Source organism: Carcharhinus amblyrhynchos, chromosome 19 (assembly GCF_965287045.1).
Source record: "Carcharhinus amblyrhynchos chromosome 19, sCarAmb.v2.hapA, whole genome shotgun sequence".
NCBI classification, from domain to species: domain Eukaryota; kingdom Metazoa; phylum Chordata; class Chondrichthyes; order Carcharhiniformes; family Carcharhinidae; genus Carcharhinus; species Carcharhinus amblyrhynchos.
The window spans coordinates 5556901-5584630 of record NC_137342.1 but is presented as its reverse complement, the minus strand read 5'-3'; the positions used below and the strand labels follow the sequence as shown (position 1 = coordinate 5584630).

General features: G+C 48.1%; 1 protein-coding gene across 1 annotated transcript in view; it reads right to left on the bottom strand.

The window, feature by feature from the left end:
* Positions 1-27730, bottom strand: part of LOC145355587 (inositol 1,4,5-trisphosphate-gated calcium channel ITPR2-like) — a 171685-nt gene that overhangs the window by 53516 nt on the left and 90439 nt on the right. The window contains exons 12-21 of the mRNA XM_080207836.1: positions 26445-26544; positions 21653-21813; positions 19684-19825; positions 18055-18213; positions 17418-17590; positions 13013-13132; positions 10980-11165; positions 8565-8816; positions 3168-3312; positions 2831-2981 (exon numbers count right to left, since the gene is read on the bottom strand). Coding sequence (XP_080063962.1) covers positions 2831-2981; positions 3168-3312; positions 8565-8816; positions 10980-11165; positions 13013-13132; positions 17418-17590; positions 18055-18213; positions 19684-19825; positions 21653-21813; positions 26445-26544 — 1589 coding nt within the window. The remainder of the gene's footprint in view (positions 1-2830; positions 2982-3167; positions 3313-8564; positions 8817-10979; positions 11166-13012; positions 13133-17417; positions 17591-18054; positions 18214-19683; positions 19826-21652; positions 21814-26444; positions 26545-27730) is intronic.

The following is a 27730-nucleotide window of genomic DNA, read 5'->3' as shown; positions in this document are numbered from 1 at the left end:
ACAGTTCCAAAAGCTTGTGGCGTTTACAATCAAATAAACTTGTTGGACTTTAGCCTGGTGTTGTGAGACTTCTTACTGTGTTTACCCCAGTCCAACGCCGGCATCTCCACATCATGACTTCCCCGGAACCGCCACTGGTGTTTTCGGACAAGATTCCCCCATCTCGCCCATCCCGGTCTCGCTGCCAGTGAGAAGGGAGAATTTGGAACTCAGCCAAGACTCCAGTCACTACAGCAGCACTGGAAAATCCCAGCCCCAGGTAGGGTCGGAGGTTCCAGGAAACTGCCCATCTGTAGGGTGGCACCCAAGACAGTGTGGCACCCGCTCAGCTCGGCACCGGGGCACCAGACACACTCGGGTCTCGGATGTGGGATTTGAACCCATGACCTCCCAACTCCGAGGCGAGAGTGTTGCCCGCTGAGACACAGCTTACAGTGCGCCCCCTGGAGGCAGGCTGACAAGATCCCAGCCGTGCGAACGAAGATCAGGCCTCGATATTGGCAGGCCCCACCACCACCCCCCACCACCCCCCCCGCCATCTTTTACTTCCCTGTCCCCAGGAAACTCCAGATCAAGGGACAGGAACCCACAGCCTCCCCCCCCCATCACTCAAAACTCTGACCCTAATATACGTTTACAATCGAATCAGAGAACTCAACTGAACATCACCCCGGGACGCGGCTCCAGTCAGATCCCAAACGAGTGATCTCTAGAGTAAGAATCCGATCTGGGATACGTTCTTCCTGATGACCAAACAAGTCTGCCAGTCACACGGCACAGCAAGTAACGCAGTATTCAATGTGGATCGTGGAAGGAAGTGGCTCAGAGTAAATTCATTGCAGTAGTGATCAGTTAGAGCGTACACAACACACTCTGCTCTTCCTAATTTCAGCACAGTTCAGGGGTTAAGATATTCTGGAGTAATGCTGCCTCCAACGCAATTTTAATCCCGTCAAAACTAACCCACAGAAGGCCAGCTCATCGTTGTCTAATGGACCAAGCGCACCTCAAGGTACAACATGAATAATTACTATCCAAGGTTTGTGTTGCGATGCATCGTACCCAGCTCCTACGTGCTTGGGTAAGAACATAAGAACATCAGAAATAGGAGCAGGAGTCGGCCATCTAGCCCCTCGAGCCTGCCCCGCCATTCAATAAGATCATGGCTGATCTGTCGTGGCTCAGTTCCACTTTCCCGCCCTCTCCCCATAACCCTTAATCCCCTCTCTTATCAAAAACCCATCAACCCGCGTCTTAAATATATTTAGCGAGGCAGCCTCCACCACTTCAACGGGCAGAGAATTCCAGAGATTCACCACCCTTTGAGTGAAGAAGTTCCTCCTCAACTCCGTTCTAAACCACCCCCCCTTTATCTTGAGGCTGTGCCCCCTAGTCCTACTGTCCTTTCTGAGCGGGAAGAGTCTCTCCACCTCTATCCTATCCATCCCATTCATCATCTTATACGTCTCAATGAGATCTCCCCTCATTCTTCTAAACTCTAACGAGTACAAGCCTAGTTTATTCAGCCTCTCCTCATAGCTCAACCCCCTCAACTCCGGTATCAGCCTAGTGAAGCTATGTGAAGGCTGTCAGTGTTACACAGCGGCACGGTAGCACAGTGGGTTAGCACTGCTGCCTCACACCCCGAGGGACCTGGCCTCGATTCCCAGCTTGGGTGGCCGTCAGTGCAGAGTTTGCACATCCTCCCCATGTCTGCGTGGGTTTCCTCCGGTTTCCTCCCACAGTCCCAAAGACAAGGTGCATTGGCCGTGCTAAATTCTCCCTCAGTGTACAGGTGCCGGAGTGTGGGATTTTCACAGTCACTTCATTGCAGTGTTACTTGTGACTGATAAACAAATAAACTAAAAAGGCTGTGATGTGAAACTTGTTATAAAGTTTGTTTTAGATGACGGTGATGGAGCGGTGGGAGGCACGGACGTGAATACAAATTGACAAGTGAGGATTTATATGGTTAAGAACATAAGAAATAGGAGCAGGAGTAGGCCACCTAGCCCTTCGAGCCTGCCCCGCCATTCAATAAGATCATGGCTGATCTGAAGTGGATCAGTTCCACTTTCCCGCTTTCTCCCCATAACCCTTAATTCCCCTGTCTATCAGAAACCTATCTACCCGTGACTTAAATATATTCAGCGAGGTAGCCTCCACCACTTCAACGGGCAGAGAATTCCAGAGATTCACCATCCTTTGAGTAAAGAAGTTCCTCCTCAACTCCGATCTAAACTGCCCCCCCCTTATCTTGAGGCTGTGCCCTCTAGTCTTGCTGTCCTTTCTAAGCAGGAAGAATCTCTCTACCTCTACCCTATCCATCCCTTTCATTATCTTATACGTCTCTATAAGATCCCCCCTCATCCTTCTAAACTCCAACGAGTACAGACCCAGTCTATTTAGTCTCTCTTCATAGTCCAACCCTCTCATCTCCGGTATCAGCCTAGTAAACCTCCTCTGCACTCCCTCCAAGGCCAAAATATCCTTGCGTAAGTGCGGCGACCAAAACTGCACACAGTACTCCAGCTGCGGCCTCACCAGTGCCCTGTACAGTTGCAGCAAGACCTCCCTGCTTTTATATTCTGTCCCCCTCGCTATGAAGGCCAACATTCCATTTGCCTTCCTGACCACCTGCAGACTGGGTTTTTGCGACTCATGCACAAGGACCACCAGGTCCCTCTGCACCGTAGCATGCTGCAGCTTTTCGCCCTTTAAATAATAATCCCTCCTACTATTATTCCTGCCAAAGTTCAATCACTTCACACATTTAATCTTTATTTAACTACTGGCCCTGCACCACACCACTGCAGAGCTCAAAACCTACCTCCATCTTGGAACTTGCTCAGTCTTTCCAAATAGGAGGGTGGGTGATTCTGGACGCAATCCAGAATGGCCAACAGCGTCCTGGTCAGTCTCAGAAGCTCGCTGAAGCTGTAAAACCCAAAGTAGATCAGGTTCCGAGCCAGATTCACCACCTGGAAAAGCAACAGGAGCATTGGGTCAGTCAACCAGCCAACCAACAACGTCAACTCAAAGTGGGCGTTCCAACAGATGGGGGTCGGCCCACTCCAACCGCCGGATCGCGGCTCCGTGTTGACAAAAAAAACCAGGGAATGGCGTATTCTCAGCAGCGCACGATTACTCCACGTTCTGTTACGCACCACATAGGTCAGCTTGTTCTTCTCCTTGTTCCCAAAGGGAAACGGCTGAGTCACAACGTCCTTCAGGTAGTCTTCCACAAAGTCCACCGTAAGAGCAAACTTGTGCTTCTTGTCATCGCGCGAGGAGTCAGTGAATGAGTCGTACCTGACCAAAGATTAGCGGAGAACCTTCGTCAGACAGAAACCTAACCTCGGGTTACACAGCCGTCAACACATCGGCAAAAATGCAAATCCTGACAAGTACAAATGCAAATTTACTTTAACATCCAACGTACGTCATGAAAAAGCATTTAAAAACCTTTCATCGTGAACCCGAGATTCTATTTCTTTCTTCCAAAAAGAAAACACGGATTAACCAATAAAATACTCTCTCGTCACGATGATGTACAAAATGGAATATTAACTTCTCTTTCATGGGTTGATCAGATTTATAAGCGAACTCCTTTATCAAGACCTGTGCCTCACCAAGAGGCAGGCTTAAGATGGCTGCCACAGGTCACCTGACACATCAGCGTTGGTCAGATTCTGGAAGGTTCCGTTGCAGACCGCAATTAGGAATGCCAGGACAAAAGGGCCTATGAAAGTTCACACCCGCTGGTCTCAAAAAACTACTTCAAAAGGCGGACTGAAACCTGCCCTCGCCATCTGCGTTCCTATGAAGCTACGGGTCATCAGTCAGAGACACAACGCACAGGGACAAATGGCTGGGAGGGAAGGCCCATAACACAGCAGCCAAGGTCTGTCCATTAGCACAGTGCTGCTTCACAGCTCCAGGGTCCAGGGTTCGATTCCCGGCTCGGGTCACTGTCTGTGTGGAGTTTGCACATTCTCCTCGTGTCTGCGTGGGTTTCCTCCGGTTTCCTCCCACAGTCCAAAGATGTGCGGGTTAGGTTGATTGGCCGTGCTAAGAAATTGCCCCTTAGTGTCCAGGGATGTGTAGGTTAGAGGGGATTAGTGGGTATAATATGTAGGGATATGGGGATAGGGCCTGGGTGGGATTGTGCAGACTCGATGGGCCGAATGGCCTCTTTCTGCACTGTAGGGTTCTATGATTTCTACGATACGCTAATCAAATCTCTTCCGCGGGGTACTGAATGATATGGATGTGCTCATCTGACCGGAATCATCATTTTACAACACCCTCATTCACTGGGAAGCAGCCGGGAGTGGAAAGAGTTGACGGCAGTGGTGGGGTTGTACACCTCGCTCAGAAATCCTGCCCGATTAGATCTTACTGGGGTCAATAGGTGGAAAAGTTCTGAAGTTGGCTTAATTGGCAAATCCTGAGTTGGCCAAAAGTTACCCTCCTGTATTGCATAACGTCTAATGTTGGGGTCGCATTCCCTAGCGGATAGCTCCTGGAATATCCCAACAGCACACAGGGATTCCCAGACAGTTATCTAGTGCGTGGAACCGTCCGATATTCAGATTTAAATCAGAGGCGAGAGCCGACCAACTCTCTCAGTACACGACAAAGTGGATAACCTCACGGCAAGTGTGAGGTTATCCACTTTGGCAGGAATAATAGTAGGAGGGATTATTATTTAAAAGGCGAAAAGCTGCAGCAGGCTACGGTGCAGAGGGACCTGGGCGTCCTTGTGCATGAGTCGCAAAAACCCAATCTGCAGGTGATCAAGAAGGCGAATGGGATGCTGGCCTTTATAGCGAGGGGGATAGAATATAGAACATAGAACATAGAACATTACAGCGCAGAACAGGCCCTTCGGCCCACGATGTTGCGCCGACCAGTTAAAAAACAATAACCCTCTAACCTAAACCAAACCCTTACCATCCAGAATATAAAAGCAGGGAGGTCTTGCTGCAACTGTACAGAGCACTGGTGAGGCCGCAGCTGGAGTACTGTGTGCAGTTTTGGTCGCCGCACTTACGCAAGGATATATTGGCCTTGGAGGGAGTGCAGAGGAGGTTCACTCGGCTGATACCGGAGATGACGGGGTTGGACTATGAAGAGAGACTAAATAGACTGGGTCTGTACTTGCTGGAGTTTAGAAGGATGAGGGGGGATCTTATAGAGACGTATAAGATAATGAAGGGGATGGATAGGGTAGAGGTAGAGAGATTCTTCCCGCTTAGAAAGGACAGCAGGACTAGAGGGCACAGCCTCAAGATAAGGGGGGTGCAGTTTAGATCAGAGTTGAGGAGGAACTTCTTCACTCAAAGGGTGGTGAATCTCTGGAATTCTCTGCCCATTGAAGTGGTGGAGGCTACCTCGCTAAATATATTTAAGTCACGGGTAGATAGGTTTCTGATAGACAGGGGAATTAAGGGTTATGGGGAGAAAGCGGGAAAGTGGAACTGATCCACTTCAGATCAGCCATGATCTTATTGAATGGCAGGGCAGGCTTGAGGGGCTAGATGGCCTACGGTGATATAGTTCTAAGTCGGGATGGTATGCAGCTGGGAGGGGAATCTTCAGGTGGCCGTGTCCCCATACATCTGCCGCCCTTGTCCTTTTAGACGGTAGAGGTTGTGGATTAGGAAGGTATGGCCTGAGGAGCCTTGGTAAGTTGCTGCAGTGCATCTTGTAGATGGTACGCACTGCTGCAGTTCATGTGGTGTTGGTACACCTAGAGTGCTGTTAGGAAGGGAACTCATTTTTAGGCATAGTTAGATGCAAACGTGTAGCTTTCTGAGCTGGATTAGGTGTCATGCCTTACGAGGATAGGCTAAGAGAGCTCAGCCCTTTCTCCCTGGAGAGGCAAAGGATGAGAGGTGACCTGATAGAGATGTATAAGATATTGGGAGGTATAGATTGAGTGGATTCTCAGAGGCTATTTCCCAGGGCTGAAATGGTCACTACGAGAGGACACAGGTTTAAGGTGCTGAGGAGAAGGTGCAGGGGTACGTTTTTCACTCAGGAGGGTGCTGGGTGAGTGGAATCGGCTGCTGGCAACGATGGTGGAGGCGGATTCGATAGGGTCTTTTAACAGACTTTTAGATAAGTACATGGAACTTAGTAACATAGAGGGTTGTAGGTGAGCCGATTAGGTAGGGACATGTTCATAAGAACATAAGAAATAGGAGCAGGAGTAGGCCATCTAGCCCTTCGAGCCTGCCCCGCCTTTCAATAAGATCATGGCTGATCTGAAGTGGATCAGTTCCACTTTCTCGCTTTCTCCCCTTAATCCCCCTGTCTATCAGAAACCTATCTACCCGTGACTTAAATATATTCAGCGAGGCAGCCTCCACCACTTCAACGGGCAGAGAATTCCAGAGATTCACCACCCTTTGAATGAAGAAGTTCCTCCTCAACTCTGATCTAAACTGTCCCCCCACCTTATCTTGAGGCTGTGCCCTCTAATCCTGCTGTCCTTTCTAAGCGGGAAGAATCTCTCTACCTCTACCCTATCCATCCCCTTCATTATCTTATACGTCTCTATAAGATCCCCCCTCATCCTTCTAAACTCCAACGAGTACAGACCCAGTCTATTTAGTCTCTCTTCATAGTCCAACCCCCTCATCTCCGGTATCAGCCTAGTGAACCTCCTCTGCACTCCCTCCAAGGCCAAAATATCCTTGCGCAAGTGCGGCGCCCAAAACTGCACACAGTACTCCAGCTGCGGCCTCACCAGTGCCCTGTACAGTTGCAGCAAGACCTCCCTGCTTTTATAGTCTATCCCCCTCGCTATAAAGGCCAACATCCCATTCGTCTTCTTGATCACCTGCTGCACCTGCAGGCTGGGTTTTTGCGACTGTGGGCCTGTTTGTACTGTAGTTTTTCTATGTTCTATTCCATTAAGAGTCAACTGCACTTGGGTGAGACGATAGCAGATTTTTTTTCTGAAGTACATTGTGCAAATCTGATGGGGTTCTCTGTCACTGTGGCCATTTTTTTCTTCAATTCCACATCTTTACAACCCGAATTTAAATTCCCCCAGCTGCCGTGGTGGGATTTGAACCCTTGTTCCATGAGCCTCTGGATGACTAGTCCTATGATAATTGCCACTATCCCACCTGAGACAGCCCCTGATCATAACCAAATTTAAACAAACACAATTAGTTATTTTATTCGTTGATAGGACATGGGCTTTGCTGGTTGGCCAGCATTTATTGCCCATCCCTAATTGCCAGAGGGCAGTTAAGTAAGAACCACAATGCTCTGGGTCTTGGGTCACATGTAGGCCAAACTGGGTAAGGGTGGCAGTCTCCCCCTCTAAAGGGCATTAAGCAGATGGGTTTTTCCGACTATTGACAATGGTTTCACGATCAGTAGATTCTTAATTCCAGAGATTTTATTGAATTCAAATTCTGCTCTGGCAGGATTCGAACCCAGATCCCCAGAGATGGGTACAATTTTGTCTTTTTAAAGGCGTTTAGACAGCTACATGGGTAAGGCGGGTGTGGAGGGACTCGATTAATGGTAAAAGCTGGGTGGCGTGGACAAGTTGGGCCAAAGGGTCTGTTTCCCTGCTGTAAATCTCTAAGACTGATATTGGGAGAAGCAGGTTTCGTTCTATCAGGGTGTCTGCTAAAACAGAAGGATCTAGATAGGCTGGGCGAATGGGCCAGGAAATGGCAAATGGAATTTAATGTTGGCAAATGCGAGGTGGTCCACTTTGGTAGGAATAATGGTAGGAAGGATTATTACTTACGTGGCGAAAAACTGCAGCAGGCGACGGTGCAGAGGGACCTGGGGGTCCTTGTGCATGAGTCGCAAAAACCCAGCTTGCAGGTGCAGCAGGTGGTCAGGAAGGCGAATGGGATGCTGGCCTTCATAGCGAGGGGGATTGAATATAAAAGTAGGGAGGTCTTGCTGCAGCTGTAGAGGGCATTGGTGAGGCCGCAGCTGGAGTACTGTGTGCAGTTTTGGTCACTGCACTTACGCAAGGATATTTTGGCCTTGGAGGGAGTGCAGAGGAGGTTTACTAGGCTGATACCGGAGTTGAGGGGGTTGAGCTATGAGGAGAGGCTGAATAAACTAGGCTTGTACTCGTTAGAGTTTAGAAGAATGAGGGGAGATCTCATTGAGACGTATAAGATGATGAATGGGATGGATAGGATAGAGGTGGAGAGGTTCTTGCCGCTCAGAAAGGACAGTAGGACTAGGGGGCACAGCCTCAAGATAAAGGGGGGGCGGTTTAGAACGGAGTTGAGGAGGAACTTCTTCACTCAAAGGGTGGTGAATCTCTGGAATTCTCTGCCCGTTGAAGTGGTGGAGGCTGCCTCGCTAAATATATTTAAGACGCGGGTTGATGGGTTTTTGATAAGATAGGGGATTAAGGGTTATGGGGAGAGGACGGGAAAGTGGAACTGAGCAGTGACAGATCAGCCATGATCTTATTGAATGGCGGGGCAGGCTCGAAGGGCTGGATGGCCTACTCCTGCTCCTATTTCTTATGTACTTATGTTCTTATGAATGGAGAAAAGGAGACGTACTCGTGAATGGTGATCTTGGTGGGGATTTCCGTCCACAGCCTGGCGTATTTCACCGGGGTGACCGACTCCTGGGGGTCTCGGTCCACGTGCATGTGCAGCATGAGCCGGCAGAAGGAAGCCCGGAGATCGTAAGGGAGGCTCTCGTCGGACATGCAGCGAAGAATGAGGTCCACGCCGAGCTGCTTCGAGATCTGGTCGATGGCCAGGTACTGGCGGTCGAGGCACATCCTCGCAAACAGGTTCAGCTGGTACCTGGAGGGAGGAAAGAGGAGAGTGGGGTAGACAGAAAAGCTGGTGAGTGAGGTCACGGTCAAATCGTCCTGTGATAGTGTACAAATGGAGCAGTGGCATGATGGGAAAAATGGTCAAGTTGGGGTGCTCCGGTTTCCTCCCACACCCCAAAGATGTGCTCTTGGGCTGATTGGTCTAACAAATTGTCCCTAAATTATTCTCCCCTCAATCTGGTTTCCAATGGGGGTTCCATAAGCGTAGACTCGAGTCATGGGTGGAGGAGGAAAAACACATTGTTAAAATGGCGGCGCGGGCTCGTTGGGCCGAAGGGCCTGTTTCCCGGGCTGTGTTGTTCTTTGTTCTAGTATGAAATAAGGACAGGAGACCAAGCCATTTCAAAATGCCAGACCCCTGACTGACTCTGAACAAAGAAATGACTACAACTAGTGAAGGTCAAATGCTTGGCTCAGTCTGTCTTGATAAGGTTGACTTCACACAGTCTGAGTGAGGCATGATTAACACCATGAAAGATGTCTTAACACGGGTGACTCCATATACCGTGAGATAACATACAAGACATTAAATAAGGTTGGGAAGGAGGGAATTTGTTTATTACAGAAAATAAGGCATAAAGGAGTCACAGAACCAAGGTCGGGGACGAGGGAGTCACAGAATTTGTTTTGTTCGCTGTACCACTGCTTGTATTACTAAAATCATGCAAGCTGATAAGAAAATGTATAATTATTGAATTGATCCTTGTAGTGGGCACAGTCTAGGGATAGAATTAGCAGTTAGTGCCCACTGCTCTCTGTTTCCAAGATTCAGCCGTATACTGCATGCAGTTTTGTGATAATAAAAACTAGCCGATTTTTAGAAAAGCAAACGTTGTTAAGTTTAATTATCGCAACTCGGGAAACAAGAAATTCTCCAGTACAATCATCCCTCCATCTTCAACAGGAGCTCATGGAAAACTCTGCTGCCCTATGGTTAGCACTGCTGCCTCACACAGCCAGGGAACTGGGTGTGATTCTCTGCTTGGGTCACTATCTATGTACAGTTTGCATGTTCTCCCCATGTCTACATGGGTTTCCTTTGTGCGCTCTGGTTGCCTCCCACAGTCCAAAAATGTGTGGGTTGGGTGGATTGGTCATGCTAAATTGCCCCTTAGTGTCCAAAGATCTGCAGGTTATGTGGATTGGCCATGCTAAATTGCCTCTTGGTGTCCAAAGATACACAGGTTAGGTGGATTGGCCATGCTAAATTGCCCCTTGGTGTCCAAAAGATACACAGGTTAGGTGGATTGGCCATGCTAAATTGCCCCTTAGTGTCCAAAGATACACAGGTTAGGGTGGATTGGCCATGCTAAATTGCCCCTTAGTGTCCAAAGATACACAGGTTAGGGTGGATTGGCCATGCTAAATTGCCCCTTGGTGTCCAAAAGATACACAGGTTAGGTGGATTGGCCATTCTAAATTGCCCCTTAGTGCCCAAAGATACACAGGTTAGGGTGGATTGGCCATGCTAAATTGCCCCTTGGTGTCCAAAGATACTCAGGTTTGGTGGATTGGCCATGATGAACGCTCAGGTTAATGGGGATAGGATGGGGGGCATGGTCCTTGGTAAAACGCTCTTTTCGGAGATGTGGTACAACACCGATGGGCCAAATGGCCTCCATCAGCACCGCATACGGATTTCATGGTCCTACAGCCTGACTCACACATAGTCTCACTCACCCATCACCCCAATCACTCCCTCTCCAGCAACACCCATCTGTTATTTCTTATCCTTGCTTTCAAATCTCTCCATGGCTTTGTGTTCATCCATTTTATTCTCACAACCCTCCTGGGTGGCTCTAACCCTCTCCAGGAATCCCCCCACCTCTCCCTCCTTCATTGTAACATTCTTTAAAGCTTCCCTCTGACCGAGCGCCAGTCCTGTTGTCAGTTTCTTTGACTCGATGTCAGTGCTTTGCATTGCGGTTCCCGGAGACCTTTGGGAAGTTATGCTCTGTTAAAGGAGCTACGTAAATGCAAGTAGTTGTTGTAGGCACTTCCTACCTCCCACCCGAGGGGAACCCAGGCTGGATAATAAATGCTGCCCCCCCCCCCCCCCCCCAGTTTGGCCCACATCATAAGAGAACAATTTCAAAAACTTGCTTTAATAGTTCCCGCGGGAAAAAATTACCTGTAGTACGTCAAAATATCCTTGTCATCTTTATTTCCCTCCTTTGCCTCCTGAGCGAGGTGCCGGATAGACTTGCCGTGGGGTTCCTTGTCTCCGTCAATCCAGTATAACCAAACCTCGTCGTCGTCGATATCATCTTCTAGCAAGCAGCTCTCCATCCCGAAATCCCCTCGGTTCGACAACAACCTTCCCAAAGCAGAACACGGAAAACAGCGACGTCACGAGACAAAAGGGAGTGACAAACTGGAGCACAGGGGGAGCCGTGCATCCCACGTAATCCACGCGGCTGTTTGTAGAGGAAGCCTCTCCGTCCCACTTCCCCCCCTTCTAACTCCGAGTTTCCTTCCTGGGGGAAGGTCACGCTGAAGTTCTGGTGAGACTACGGCGAGGGTGCCGCGTTGTAGGGAGGACGTGACGGCACTAGAGCGGGCGCAGAGGAGATGCACTAGGCTGCGGGAATCGGCTCGGACAAGGGGTAAATCGGGACTCGAAACGTCAGCTCCCCCCCTCTCCATCCAGGTGTGGCCAGACCTGCTGAGATTTTCCAGCATTTTCTCTTCCAGGATGCCGTGAGGAGGGGTCGGATGGGTTTGGGTTGGAGCAGGGAAGACTAAGGGGTGACTTGATCGAGGTGTGCGAGATTGGCGGGGTGGGGGGGACATGGACATCGTGGATAAGGAGCAGCTGTTTCCCTTTACTTGAAGGGTCAGTCATGAGATTCAAGATGGCAGGAGATTTTGGGGGGGGCGTGTGGATGTGAGGAAAAGCTTTTCCAGAGCGTGGTGACGATCAGGAACGCAGTGCCTGGGAGGAGGCGGGATGCCTCACATCCTTTAGTAAGAACCTGGACAAGAACGTGACACATCCTAACATTCGGGCCTAGGGGGCAGGTGCTGGGAAATGGGATGAGGTGGGAGGCCACATGCTCCTTGCATGTCAGTGTCGACGCGATGGGCAGAAGGGCCTCTTCTGAGCGGGACGATTCTATACACCCCTCTCAGGCAGCCAAGTCCAGGTCACAACCGCTCACTGCGTAAAACATCCCTCCTATCCCAAATCTGTGTCCCTACTCCCATCAGCCAATGGGGGCATCTTTACCGCCATATTTTTTATGCACGTCTGTAAAGGGACAAAACGTTCCCACAAGCCAACCGGACCCCCCCCCTTCCTTTGAAATAACTTCACAGGAGTTGTTTCACACGGGCCCATAACCTTTAACCCCTCCAAAAAAACAATAAACTTTACAACAGTCCAAAAATCATCACCCATGATTCCTTGCAAGGAAGGCCCAATTCATGGCTGTCCAAATAGTTGCCTTGTGCAACAAAAAAATTGGGGAAATATTGGAAATTCAGGCTGTGGAGAGAGATAGAGTCACTGCTCCAACAGCCAAGGTGCTTCTGATATTTTCTATTTCAGATTTCCAATGTTCTAGACTTTTTGTTTCAACTTTTTTTGTTATTCATTCAGGGGACATGGGAGTCGGTGGCAGTGCCAGCATTTATTGCCCACCCCCAGTTGCCCTTGAGGGCAGCTGAGAGTCAACCACATTGCTGTGAAGCCACATGTAGGCCAGACTGGGTAAAAATGGCAGATTTCCTTCCCTAAAGGACTTTAGTGAACCCGATGGGTTTTTCTGACAATTGACAATGGTTGCACAGTCGTCAGTAGATTTTTGATTCCAGATATTTTTTATTGAGTTCAAATTCTACCATCTGCTGTGGCAGGATTCGAACCCGGGCCCCCAGATGAGTTTCTGAATTAATTCTGGGTTAACTGCATTGTTGTACCATTATCCTGTGTAATTTCAGTTAAAATCTAACAGGTTTCAGGCATGCAAATAATAACTCTGGACTTTTCCAATAAATCTGAGAATTAACACCGATAAATGCACAATTTAGCAAAATCAGAATGTATCGATAACCTTACAGACTGATGACACACCGATTAAAAGGAATACAGCCCCCAGCAGGGGTAATATTGAACCGTCCAGTTAGCAGATATGCAATCCTGTAAAGAACACTACTGCTTACTTGGTCTGAATGAGAATGTCAGCATTCGATGCATTTAACATAAATTTGCAGATAAGTTCCTGAGTGACTGGGATCGCGATGTTGTTGGACACACAAAGATCTGACAGGTAATCCAAGAACCTGCGGGGAAATCAATGCCACATATCAGCAAGTAGTTCAGCATCAATCCTTACACTACGCTGTAATACACTTTGACCAGAATTAGCTGGCGAGCTAATGATGAGTTAAAGGTTCTTGCCATGATTAACTGGGCAAAAGAAAATCCATAATTTCCAGTCAGGAAGAGATATGTGGGCAGTAAACGGATCAAAATTTCTAATTTCATAGAATCCTACAGTGCAGAAAGAGGCCCATCGAGTCTGCTCCAAACACAATCCCACCCAGGCCCTACCCTCATATCCCACCCACTATAATCCCTCTAACCTACGCATCCCTGGACACTAAGGGACAATTTCTTAGCACGGCCACTCAATCTAACCTGCACATCTTTGGACTGTGGGAGGAAACCGGAGCACCTGGAGGAAACCCACGCAGACACGAGGAGAATGTGCAAACTCCACACAGACAGCGACCCGAGCCGGGAATCGAACCCAGGACCCTGGAGCCGTGAAGCAGCAGTGCTAACCCACTGTGCTACCGTGTCGCCCATATCTGCTTGGACAGACTGAACCTAAATATTTCTGAAAAAAGATACATGGCTAAAGTTTCTCATTCTTCACTCATCAGGACAAATGCAAAAATTCCAAATTTCAAACAATCACAACAATTTATGCTACAGGAGAAAAGTAGGGTAAATTGTAGAATATTAAAGTAGAATAAGTAATAAATTGTTCCATTTATACCATTAATAATAATGGTATAAAATTGTGATTCTTTGAAATTGGATATTCTTGCATTTGTCCTGATGAATTCAGCAAAATGTTTCTCTTTTTTTCCAGCAATATTCAAATTTTGAAGATTTTTCTTACTAATTTTGATTTTCTTTCTCTCTCTTATTCCGATCTTGATTTCTCTTACTTTCCCCGATTTGACCCCTATTTCCCTCTCGGTTATTCCAGTCTATTTTTTGCTTAATCTTTTAACCCTATTGGTTAAGGGACAGGATGTTGGTCCCATTGATCTTGGCTTTGATGTAAACTTGCCACTATTTCAGTGAAAAAATAATTATAGAACATTACAGCGCAGTACAGGCCCGAGGCCCTCGATGTTGCGCCGACCAGGGGAACCAATCTAATGACCCTCTAACCTAAACTATTCCAATGTTATCCATATGCCTATCCACTGACCATTTGAACGCCCTTAAAGTTGGCGAGTCCACAACTGCTGCAGGCAGGGCATTCCACACCCTTACTACCCTCTGAGTAAAGAACCTACCTCTGACATCCGTCCTATAATTACCCCCCCTCAATTTAAAGCTACGTCCCCTCGTGTTAGCCATCACCATCCGAGGAAAAAGGTAATCGGAGTTGAAAGCACATGATATTTTGTTGTTCTTGCACTTTGAGCTTTTATGACTGCGTTAAATGTACATTTGGAGCCTCATCACTTTGAAGAGTGGAGTTTTGTTTCAGTCCTGTGGCACTGCCCATTTTGCATTCCTTGTTTTTCCTTCTCACATTGTCAACTTAACGCAAGGTCTAACCATTCAAAAGTCTAACAGCAGCAGGGAAGAAGCTGCTCTTGAGTCAACTGATACATGACCTCAGGCTTTTGTATCTTTTTCCTGATGGAAGAAGGTGGGAGAGAGAATGTCCGGGGCAGTGTGAAATACTGGATACATCAAGCATAGTGAGAGGGGAGTATTCGAGGGACTGACATCCTTGAGGATGGATAAATCACCAGAATCAGATGGATTGCACCTCAGGCTGTGAAATGAAGCCAGGGAGGAAACAGCAAATGCTCCGAGGATCATTTTACAATCCTCACGAGAAGTACCAGAGGATTGACTGTCTGGGAGTATTGTACCATTATTTAAAAAGAGGCCACAAGGCCGGAAAACTGTAGGTCGCTGGGCAAATTATTGGAAACGATTCCGGGCGACAGGATAAACCGTCGCTGCACGGATTGCTTGGGGGTAGTCAGGACGGTTTGCTTCGGGGAAAGATCGAGTCTTAGTTATCAGAAATTTTTGGAGGAGGTAATGAGGGGGATTGATGAGGGTAGTGCAGTGGATGTTGTGTGCATCCATTGCAGTAAGGCTTTTGACAAGGTCCCGTGTGGCTGAATGGTCAGATCTCTTGGGATACGGGAGGAGGTTTTTTGATCTATTACGGTCACGTGTATTAGTACACAGCGAAAAGTATTGTTTCTTGCGCACTAGATGGGAGATTGGATTGACTCAGTGACAGAAGGGTAATGGATAATGGATATTTTTATGGTTGGAAAACAGTTTGCTGCTTATTGTAAATGTTAATGACGTAGAAATAAATCTGGGAGGCACGATTGGGAAATTTGCATATAAAATTGGCCACGGAGGTTGATAGTGAGGAGAGGTCTTATCTCCAGAGGGCAGTCTGAGGGGGCAGAGAAATGACAAATGGGGTTCAGTGCGGAGAAGTTAAGCTGATACGGGGGGGGGAACAAAGCAAGGGATTACTCAATAAGCAGGAAGATAGAGAGAGGTTGAGGAAGTGAGGCACCCTGGAGTGCATTGTCCACAGGGCCTAGAGGATGGCAGGATAGGTGAGCAAGGTGGTCAAGAAAGAACACCAGCTAGATTCTTATCACTATTCGGGCCAGATTTTCCAACCCTGCTGCAGCGAACAGGGATTTGGCTGGCTGCCAAATTCTCTGACCCGGAGTGTCCGTCACTGCTAAGATTGCTTTCCTGTGCCAAGATCTCCAGAATCTTTGGAATTCTCTGCCCGTTGGAGTGGTGGAGGCTACCTCACTGAATATATTTAAGTCACGGGTAGATAGGTTTCTGATAGACAAGGAAATTAAGGGGAGAAAGCGGGAAAGTGGAACTGATCCACTTCAGATCAGCCATGATCTTATTGAATGGCGGGGCAGGCTCGAAGGGCTAGATGGCCTACTCCTGCTCCTATTTCTTATGTTCTTAAGGGAATTAAGGGTTATGGGGAGAAAGCGGGAAAGTGGAACTGATCCACTTCAGATCAGCCATGATCTTATTGAATTTCGGGGCAGGCTCGAAGGGCTAGATGGCCGACTCCTGCTCCTATTTCTTATGTTCTTATGTTGAATACAAAAGCTGGGCTATAATTTTGGGCCTGTATAAAATGCTGGTCAGGCCCCAGCTGGAGTTTTGTGCACAGTTCTGGTCACCACGTTACAGGAAGGAGAGGAGATTTACAAGCACGAGGCAGGGTTTCAAAATTGCAGCTACGAGGAGAAATTGGATAAAAATCATTTTCCTTGGAAGAGAGGAGGCTGAGGAGTGAACAAATTGAGGCGTACAAAATTATTACGGGCCTAGAAAGGAAAGGGAAAGACAGTTTCTCCTACCTGAGGGGTCAATTGGCAGGGGCACAGATCCGAGGTGGAAGGATTAGAAGGGGCATGGGGATAGACTTTCACCCAGAGGGTGCTGGGTGTCTGGAATTCGCTGCCTGAATTGGCAGTCGAGGCTCAAATCTTCAACTCATTTGAAAGGTGCCTGGATCTGCACGTGAAGAGCTGTATAACCTGTAAGACTCGGAGCTGGAAAATGGGATTAAAATCAGCCGCTTTGGTTGTTTTTCTCCTCTTTGGGTAGCACAGACGCAATGGGCAGAGTACCCCCTTTCTGCATTGTAACTCTTCTATGGTTCTACGATCCTTAATAGCACCCCTGTGGCTGGCAATTCTTAATCGCGACAGGAGGACATACTGCCAGCTCCCCCTCCCCTCCCCCCCCCCCCCCCCCCCGCATCTCCCAGCCCCACCACTATGGGCTGGCAAAATTCCACCCCTTGTCTCCACGTGCTGTCCATCTCGTGGGCTTGACAGAGTTCCTCAGATCATCAGAAATAGGAGCAAGAGTAGGCCATCTCGCCCCTCGAGCCTGCCCCGCCATTCAATGAGATCGTGGCTGATCTGAAGTGGATCAGTTCCACTTTCCCGCTTTCTCCCCTTAATTCCCCTGTCTGTCAGAAACCTATCTACCCGTGACTTAAATATATTTAGCGAGGCAGCCTCCACCACTTCAACGGGCAGAGAATTCCAGAGATTCACCACCCTTTGAGTGAGGAAGTTCTATCTGAATATAAATGAACAGATGCAATACTGTGGCAGCGAGACTTACGAGTATCTGTTTTAGGTTACGTGGCAGTAGACAGGTCTAATTGAGAGTTTTTTCAAAGGAACAGCCAATGAAGACTAAGTTTGAAGCCACAATGGAAACAAAACACACTGGGAAGGGAGAGGAAAAGAAAGACTAATTGTGCGCGCGCCGTCTCCTCCCCACCTGGGTTCTCGGTTCCTCCTCAGCAAGTTGACAAATGTCTCGATTTCCTTTGCCGTAATGTGTTTCTCCAGCAGCTTCCTATTGTTGTGCAACAGGGCTGTAATTGTGTCTTCCGCCAATACATCATATCCAATTTGGGACTGCATGACGCCAAACATCTTTGCAATGTACTCCTGCGAGGGAGAGACAATATTATAGAGAGCTGGATTGGGGGGTGGGGGGAGGGTGATAGCCACGGAGAGCCACGTTCAGAGAGATATCGTGGATACAACGGGCCGAAAGAACTCCTTGCGTGTTGCAAAAACGGCCAATGGAATAAATCCGTGCCCATTCTTCACACGGGCATTGTGTATTTGAAGTGTTTTAGCCACGAGTGTTGGAAAGGTACACATCATATTACCCTACAGTGCAGAATGAGGCCCTTCGGCCCATCGAGTCTACACCAAACACAATCCCACCCAGGCCCTACCCCCACATCACAGTCACTAATCCCCTCTAACCTACACATCCCTGGACACTAAGGGGCAATTTCTTACCACGGCCAATCAACCTAACCCACACTTCTTTGGACTGTGGGAGGAAACCGGAGCACCCGGAGGAAACATTCCGAGCATGGTTAATAATGGGCAGTACTGACCTGATTTTTCCGATAATCCTGTTGGGAGTGTCTAAGTACCCGGTAACAGAGCCGCAGGATATATCGGTAAGGAGCGTATCTCTGATCTCCCAAGTCTTCCAGCCTTAACATCGGTCCTTCTCCTTTATCCATGAAAGGGGCCTTCAGAATTCCAAAGATCTGTCACAGAAAATGACAAAGACATTAGATTCTGACAGAGATCGCAATTCGACACGTGGTTCCTTCCTACAAAACTTTATTCCAATCCATTTCTGCTTCCCTCAACATTAAACGTCACCCCCCCCCCCCGTAGCAATGTGTCACCAAGACTTGCCTCACTATCCAAATTCGATCAGAGCTGATCCGTAGCTCAACTCCGTGTGGAGCCACGTGTAGGCCAGACCAGGTAAGGACGGCAGATTTCCTTCCCTGGTGCTGGGCACTTGTCTTCACATCCCTTTGTAATCTTCATCCAGCATTCGTTGCCTTTTGTGGGGATAGGGGCTTCCGAGCCCAACTGGATTTCTTCTTAGTTATTCTGTCAAAGGCTGTGGCGTTTGTTACCCATCCCTGGTTGCCCCTGAGCTGAAAATGGCTTGCTAGGCCATTTCAGAGGGCAGTTGAGAGTCAACCACGTTGCTGGGGCTCTGGAGCCACATGTAGGCCAGACCGGGTAAGGACGGCAGATTTCCTTCCCTAGAGGACACTGGTGCTCCAGCTGGGCTTTTCCCAACAATCGACAATAATTGAGGAGGAACTTCTTCACTCAAAGGGTGGTGAATCTCTGAAATTCTCTGCCCGTTGAAGTGGTGAATATATTTAAGTCACGGGTAGATAGGTTTCTGATAGACAGGGGAATTAAGGGTCATGGGGAGAAAGTGGAACTGATCCACTTCAGATCAGCCATGATCTTATTGAATGGCGGGGCAGGCTCGAAGGGCTAGATGGCCTACTCCTGCTCCTATTTATGCTCGTATTTCATTACTGAGACTAGCTTTCAACTCCTGATTCAATTGAATTTGAATTCCATCGGCTGCCATGGTGGGATTTGAACCCATGCCCCCAGAACGATACCCTGGGCTTCTCGATGACTAGTTCAGTGACAACAAGGAATAAACAAAGAACAAAACAGCTCGGGAAACAGGCCCTTCAGCTCAACGAAATACCGCTACACCACCATCTCCCACTTCACGTGGTTAAGTGAGTGTCCTGGCTCTGATTTTCATTTCCCTTCCAGGCAGGGAAAAGAGTCCCTCTGTATCTATCCGATTAAACTCCCTTATGATCTTGAGCACCTCAACCAGACCATCCCTCAACCATCTACACTCAAGGGAACACAAGTCCATGCAAACTCTTGACTTAACCCTTTAAACCCCGGTTTGATTCTGGTGAAAGTATTCAGCTTGCTGAGATTTTTACCCAATGGGTTCAAACCCATGAGGTGGGCACGTTGGCAACAGTGCCATGCACCTGGCCAAATAAATAACTCAATGCTCACTCCCTCACATGGGGTTCAGTAACGTACACTTCACAGTGTGCTGGATATTCACTTATACCACTGATGTTATACTCTTGACCAAGCAAACTGGTCCCTTTGGATGATGCCTTTGGTAACTCTTCACGTGAGAGAGAGAAGATTGAAGCTCTCACCTGCTTCAAGATATTTTGCTCTCTCATTAGCTTCTGTCTCTCCCTGTTTGGCTTTGTGATGATCACGTCCAAGACTTCTTGACTATTGCTGGGTACATGAGCAACAAAGAACACCAAATCTTCCAACAGCTTTGTCACAAACCTGTCAATAAAACAACTCATTAATCCTCAATCTCAGCTCACCCTTGTTCATTTTCTGTATTGTTATTTATTGACAAAGTGTTTCCTGCAGGCTATTTATTTCTTTATTATTGTCTCAAGTTGGCTTACATTAACACTGCAATGAAGTTACTGTGAAAATCCCCCAGTCACCACACTCCACTGCCTGTACGAGTACACCGAGGGAGGATTTAGCACGGCTAACCAGCACGTCTTTCGGAAGGAAACCCACACAGACACGGGGAGAATGTGCAGATTCCGCACAGACAGTGACCCAAGTCGGGAATCGAACCCCGGTCTCTGGAGCTGTGAGGCCGCAGTGCTAAGCACTGCGCCAGTTCCTCTGATGAAGCTCGATAATTCCGTGAGAGGCAAAACCTTATTGCGGAGGTCAGCACCTCACGGCTGTTCATTTTATTGCAGTCTGTGGGAGATTTGTACGTCAGATACGAGCTGCACTGCATGCGTTCGTAATACAGGAGCTCGCGACACAGTGGCTGGTGTTCTTGCCTCTGGGTTTGAGCCCCACCTCAGGGTTTGATGGTCCAACAGGTTTAATATCGACCTGCAAAGTCCTTCGAGCACAGACCAATGGCAGAGGGGACAAGGGTGGAGAGAGTTTTTGTGGCCTGCCACGTAATGGGAACAACTTTGGAGCCCCTCTCGTAGCTCCAGAACACAACATACCTGTAAAGGCGCAACTGGGGCTCCAACTGAACTGTTACACACCATAGAATTCACAGCAAGTCAGAGACATTCATCAGCAATGAAGCACTTTGAGATATTTGTGAGGGTTCAGCTCAGAGGCTATAGAACTGTAACTATTTAGAAACCAGAGAAAATTCCAGCTCAGAAACAGGCCCTCCTTGTCTGTGCCCAACCATTTTTTGCCTAGTCCCACTGACCTCCACTTGGACCCTATCCCTCCACACCCCTCTCATCCATGAATCCATCCCAAGTTTGTCTTAAATGTTAAAAGTGACCCCGCATTTATCCGGCAGCTCATTCCACACTCCCACCACTCTCTGCGTGAAGAATCCCCCCCTAATATTCCCTTTAAACTTTTTCCCCTTTCACCCTTAACCCATGCCCTCTGGGTTTGTTTCTCCCCGAGCCTCAGTGGTAAAAGCCTGCTTGCATTCACTCTATCTAAACACAGCAGGTCTGGCAATCCAATATCACTCTTCTTCAAACAAAAAACAGTTCCAGAGTTTTACTGAGCTCCAAAAATAGAGACGTATAAGATAATGAAAGGGATGGATAGGGTAGAGGTAGAGAGATTCTTCCCGCTTAGAAAGGACAACAGGACTAGAGGGCACAGCCTCAAGATAAGGGGGGGGGGCAGTTTAGAACGGAGTTGAGGAGGAACTTCTTCACTCAAAGGGTGGTGAATCTCTGGAATTCTCTGCCCGTTGAAGTGGTGGAGGCTGCCTCGCTAAATATATTTAGATAAATTTCTGATAGACAAGGGAATTAAGGGTTATGGGGAGAAGGCGGGAAAGTGGAACTGATCCTCTTCAGATCAGCCATGAACTTATTGAATGGCGGGGCAGGCTCGAGGGGCTAGATGGCCTACTCCTGCTCCTATTTCTTACATACTTAATTCCCTGTGTTTCTCTCTCCACAGACGCCGTCTAACCTGCTGAGGTTTTTTTATTTGTTTTTATTTCAGATTTCCAGTATCCGCAATATTTTGATTTCCTTACAGTAGATAAGGAGGAAATGGACAGGGGCGTAAAGGTGAGAATCGACCCCATTTGGTGTTGTCCATCCTGCGAATTAGGAGAGATTATCAAACGCAGTCACTGACCTCCTTTCGTTCTGGGTGATGGTACCATCCTCCAGCCTCTGAACCGTCGCAGAGAGCACCTTACTGGCGTCATTCGCAAAGTCTAAATCTCGGACCTCCGACAGAGGGACAGAGACAATCGCAAAGGCTTCTTTATCCTCTTTGGTCGGACACGTTCCAATCTAACGGGCGAGACAAGAGTCACCCTGCGACTCATAGACAACGTCACAGCAATCTGCACTGACTTTCTTCCCCAACCCCACGCATTTAACCCCCTAACTTACACTTCATTGTACACCGAGGGACAATTTAGCACGGCCAATCCACATAACTTTGGACTGTGGGAGGAATCCGGAGCAAACCCACGCAGACACGGGGAGAATGTGCAGATTCCGCACAGATGGTCGCTCGGATTCCTGGCGCCATGAGGCAGCAGTGCCATCCACTGTGCCGCCATGGAGAAAGATGGAAATGCTAGGTGAAAAGAGCAAAGTATTTTAGTTGGTCTATTGTGTTCTTCCCAGAGAAAAGCCTCTACCAGATCCCCAATCGGTTGCTCCGGGCATTAATTCCTCCCAATGTCTCAGGTCCGTGACCTTTCATCACAACTGGAGGGAGTTTGAAATATGACGTAGTTCGATTCCCGGCTTGGGTCACTGTCTGCCCGGAGTTTGCACATTCTCCCAGTGTCTGCGTGGGTTTCCTCCCTCACTCTAAAGATGTGCGGTTAAATTTGCAGTGGTAAATGTGTGGGATTTACAGAGATAGAGCAGAAGGGAGAGTCTGGGTAGGATGCTCCTTCAGAGAGTCAGTACAGACCCGATAGAGCGGATAGCCTCTTCCTGCACTGTAGGGATTCCATATTTTCAATCAGATTAAACTAAAAACAGTAAAGAGAAAGGGAACAATTGGGGAAAAAAAAGTCCTTTATCTCAAGTTTATTTATTAGTATCACAAGTAGGCTTACATTAACGCTGCAATGGAGTTACTGTGAAAATCCCCCAGTCACCACACTCTGGCACTGAGGAAGAATTTAGCACGTCACACCAGTACGTCTTTTGGACTGTAGGAGAAAACCGGAGCACCCGGAGGAAACCCACGCAGACACGGGGAGAATATGCAAACTCTGCACAGAGACCCAGGCCAGGAATCGAAACAGGTCCACGTTAAGTTGCCCCTCAGTGTCAGGGAGGCAAGCTAGGGTAAATGCATGGGGTTATGGGGATAGGGTCTGGGTGGGATTGTCGTCAGTGCAGACTCAATGGGCCGAATGACCTCCTTCTGCACCGGAGGGTTCTATGCCTCACGGTTTGGGATCCTGGGGTGTTTGGCCCCTTTAAGGGGGTAATTATCCGAAAGAGTCACATGACCTGGACTGACCAATTGGGAACCGAGTTTGGGCTTCACTACAGCTTGTCTGGGCTTGTCCCAGCAGTTAGATCCTCGAGGCGTAACTGTGAGCATTGAATCTACATTGCGTATATAGTTGTTACTGTTATTAATGTTCTATGTAAAATCATAGAATCCTACAGTGCAGAAGGAGACCATTCGGCCAATCAGGTCTGCACTGACCACAATCCCACCCAGGCCCTATCCCCATGCATTTACCCTAGCTAGTTCCCCTGACACTAAGGGGTAATTTACCATGGCCAATCCACCTAACCTGCACATCTTTGGACACTAAGGGGTAATTTAGCATGGCCAATCCACCTAACCTGCACATCTTTGGACACTAAGGGACAATTTAGCATGGCCAATCCACCTAACCTGCACATCTTTGGACACTAAGGGGCAATTTAGCATGGCCAATCCACCTAACCTGCACATCTTTGGATATTAAGGGACAATTTAGCATGGCCAATCCACCTAACCTGCACATCTTTGGATATTAAGGGACAATTTAGCATGGCCAATCCACCTAACCTGCACATCTTTGGACACTAAGGGACAATTTAGCATGGCCAATCCACCTAACCTACACATCTTTGGACACTAAGGGACAATTTAGCATGGCCAATCCACCTAACCTACACATCTTTGGACACTAAGGGACAATTTAGCATGGCCAATCCACCTAACCTACACATCTTTGGACATTAAGGGACAATTTAGCATGGCCAATTCACCTAACCTACACATCTTTGGACACTAAGGGACAATTTAGCATGGCCAATCCACCTAACCTACACATCTTTGGACACTAAGGGACAATTTAGCATGGCCAATCCACCCTAACCTACACATCTTTGGACACTAAGGGACAATTTAGCATGGCCAATCCACCTAACCTACACATCTTTGGACATTAAGGGACAATTTAGCATGGCCAATCCCCCCTAACCTACACATCTTTGGACACTAAGGGACAATTTAGCATGGCCAATCCACCCTAACCTACACATCTTTGGACATTAAGGGACAATTTAGCGTGGCCAATCCCCCCTAACCTACACATCTTTGGACGCTAAGGGACAATTTAGCATGGCCAATCCACCCTAACCTACACATCTTTAGACACTAAGGGACAATTTAGCATGGCCAATCCATCTAACCTACACATCTTTGGACATTAAGGGACAATTTAGCATGGCCAATCCATCTAACCTACACATCTTTGGACACTAAGGGACAATTTAGCATGGCCAATCCACCTAACCTGCACATCTTTGGACACTAAGGGACAATTTAGCATGGCCAATCCACCTAACCTACACATCTTTGGACACTAAGGGACAATTTAGCATGGCCAATCCACCTAACCTACACATCTTTGGACACTAAGGGACAATTTAGCATGGCCAATCCACATAACCTACACATCTTTGGACATTAAGGGACAATTTAGCATGGCCAATCCACCTAACCTACACATCTTTGGACATTAAGGGACAATTTAGCATGGCCAATCCACCTAACCTACACATCTTTGGACACTAAGGGACAATTTAGCATGGCCAATCCACCTAACCTACACATCTTTGGACACTAAGGGACAATTTAGCATGGCCAATCCACCCTAACCTACACATCTTTGGACACTAAGGGACAATTTAGCATGGCCAATCCACCTAACCTACACATCTTTGGACACTAAGGGACAATTTAGCATGGCCAATCCACCTAACCTACACATCTTTGGACACTAAGGGACAATTTAGCATGGCCAATCCACCTAACCTACACATCTTTGGACATTAAGGGACAATTTAGCATGGCCAATCCCCCCTAACCTACACATCTTTGGACACTAAGGGACAATTTAGCATGGCCAATCCACCCTAACCTACACATCTTTGGACACTAAGGGACAATTTAGCATGGCCAATCCACCCTAACCTACACATCTTTAGACATTAAGGGACAATTTAGTATGGCCAATCCATCTAACCTACACATCTTTGGACACTAAGGGACAATTTAGCACGGCCAATCCACCCTAACCTACACATCTTTAGACACTAAGGGACAATTTAGCACGGCCAATCCACCCTAACCTACACATCTTTAGACACTAAGGGACAATTTAGCATGGCCAATCCACCCTAACCTACACATCTTTAGACACTAAGGGACAATTTAGCATGGCCAATCCATCTAACCTACACATCTTTAGACTGTGGGAGGAAACCGGAGGAAACCCATGCAGACACGGGGACACCATGCAAACTCCACATAGACAGTGATCCAAACCCAGGAATCAAACCCAAGCCCTGTTATATATAGTGTGTGTGTGTGGATGTGAACTACAGGAGTTTAACCAGTTCAACTTACACCGCCTCCCATTTCCCACCAGCCGTTTAACTCGGTCTATCCTACCCACTAGGCCGAAGGCTCTACAATAAACCAAGTGGTGAGGGTGAGGAAGGTGTGTATTTACATTGCCCCCTTTCACAATCTCACTGCCAATCTAAGCACTTCACGCTCAGTTAAGTGTCTGGGAAATGTAGTCATTCTTCTCGTGGAAGGAAACTTTGTAACCAATTTGCACACAGCAAGATCCCAAAAAAGAGCAACGAAATAAAGACCAGATATTGGGTTAGTGATTCTGGTGGAAGGATCGGCTCGTTGGGGAGAACTCCCCTGTTCTTCCGCCTCATGGCGCCAGGGACCCGGGTTCAATTCCCAGCCTTGTTGGCGTGGGGTTTGCACATTCTCCCCATGTCTGCGTGGGTTCCCTCCGGATGCTCCCACAGTCCCAATATGTGTTAGTTGGATTGGCCATGGTAAATGCACGGGGTTACAGGGATAGGGCAGAAAGGAGGGTAGGACCCTACAGTGCAGAAAGAGGCCCTTTGGCCCATCGAGTCTGCACCGAACACAATCCCACCCAGGCCCTACCCCCCATATCCCTACATATTATACCCACTAATCCCTCTAACCTACACATCCCTGGACACTAAGGGGCAATTTCTTAGCATGGCCAATCAACCTAACCCGCACATCTTTGGACTGTGGGAGGAGTGAGATGCTCTTTTGGAGGGTCAGTGCAGACCCGATGGGCTGAATGGCCTCTTTCTGTGCTGTCGGGATCCTACGTTTCTCCAAATAGCATTGTGGGGTCCTGTACGTTCACCCGAGGAGGGTAGCCAGGAACTTGGTTCAATGTCTTAACTGAAGGAAAGCACCTCCCAACAGTGTTGCACACCCTCTGTACCGCACTGCGGTGCCAGCCTCAATTCTTTGCTCAGGTTTCTGGAGCGGGACTTGAACCCACAACCTTCTGAGTACGAGGCGAGAGTGCTACCCACTGAGCCACATGTGGTGCCAGACAGTTAAGGTCAACATTGTTGAGTTTTCAACTGTAAACCCATACCTTCAACATGACTGGCCTCTCCTCCTCTACATCTATCGCGATGTTACTGCTGGCCACCCAGGTGTTTGTACAGAGGTGTCTCAGTCTAACGTAGGAATTCCTGCAGAGAAACCACAATTAGTACAAAACTTACTCCAGTTAACTGCAAATTTCAATGAAATCAAAGCAAGCCGAAGCTCTGATGGACAAAATCAGGCAGTGAAATGTTCCTCAACTCAAACCCCTGCTGATTGTAGGTGAACGAGCGTTGCAATTTGACGACTCTCACAACACCAGGTTAAAGTCCAACAGATTTATTTGAAATCACGAGCTTTCGGAGCGTTGCTCCTTCGTCAGGTATGTGGAGTGGCTGCACTCACCTGATGAGATTATAGAAACCCTACAGTACAGAAAGAGGCCCTTCAGCCCATTGAGTCTGCACCCGCCACAATCCCACCCAGGCCCTACCCCCCAATCCGTATACATTTAACCCACTAATCCTCTCTAACCTACGCATCTACGGTCAATTTAGCACGGCCAATCAACCTAACCCGCACATCTTTGGACCGTGGGAGGAAACCGGAGCACCCGGAGGAAACCCACACAGACACGGGGAGAATGTGCAAACTCCTCACAGACAGTGACCCGAGCCGGGAATCGAACCCAGGACCCTGGAGCTGTGGAGCAGCAGTGCTAACCCACTGTGCTCCGAAAGCTCGTGATTCCAAATAATCCTACTGGACTTTAACCTGATGTTGTGAGACTTCTTACTGTGCCCGCCCCAGTCCAACACCGGCATCTCCACATCATGTGTGGCTTAACACACACACACACTACCACTTTCAAAATATTCATTCTTTGCTCTGCCCAGCAAATTTTTGACTTGATTTGATTTATTATTGCACATGGCGGCACGGTAGCACAGTGGGTTAGCACTGCTGCTTCACAGCTCCAGGGTCCTGGGTTCGATTCCCAGCTCGGGGTCACTGTCTGTGTGGAGTTTGCACATTCTCCCCGTGTCTGTGTGGGTTTCCTCTGGTTTCCTCCCACAGTCCAAAGATGTGCGGGTTGGGTTGATTGGCCATGCTAAGAAATTGCCCCTTAGTGTCCAGGGATGTGTAGGTTAGAGGGATTAGTGGGTAAAATATGTAGGGATATGGGGGTAGGGACTGGGTGGGATTGTGGTCGGTGCAGACTCGATGGGCCTCTTTCTGCACTGTAGGGTTCTATGTATTAGTATACAGTGCTATTCTTGCGCACTATACAGACAAAGCATATCATTCATTGAGTAGAAATGGAGAGGGTAC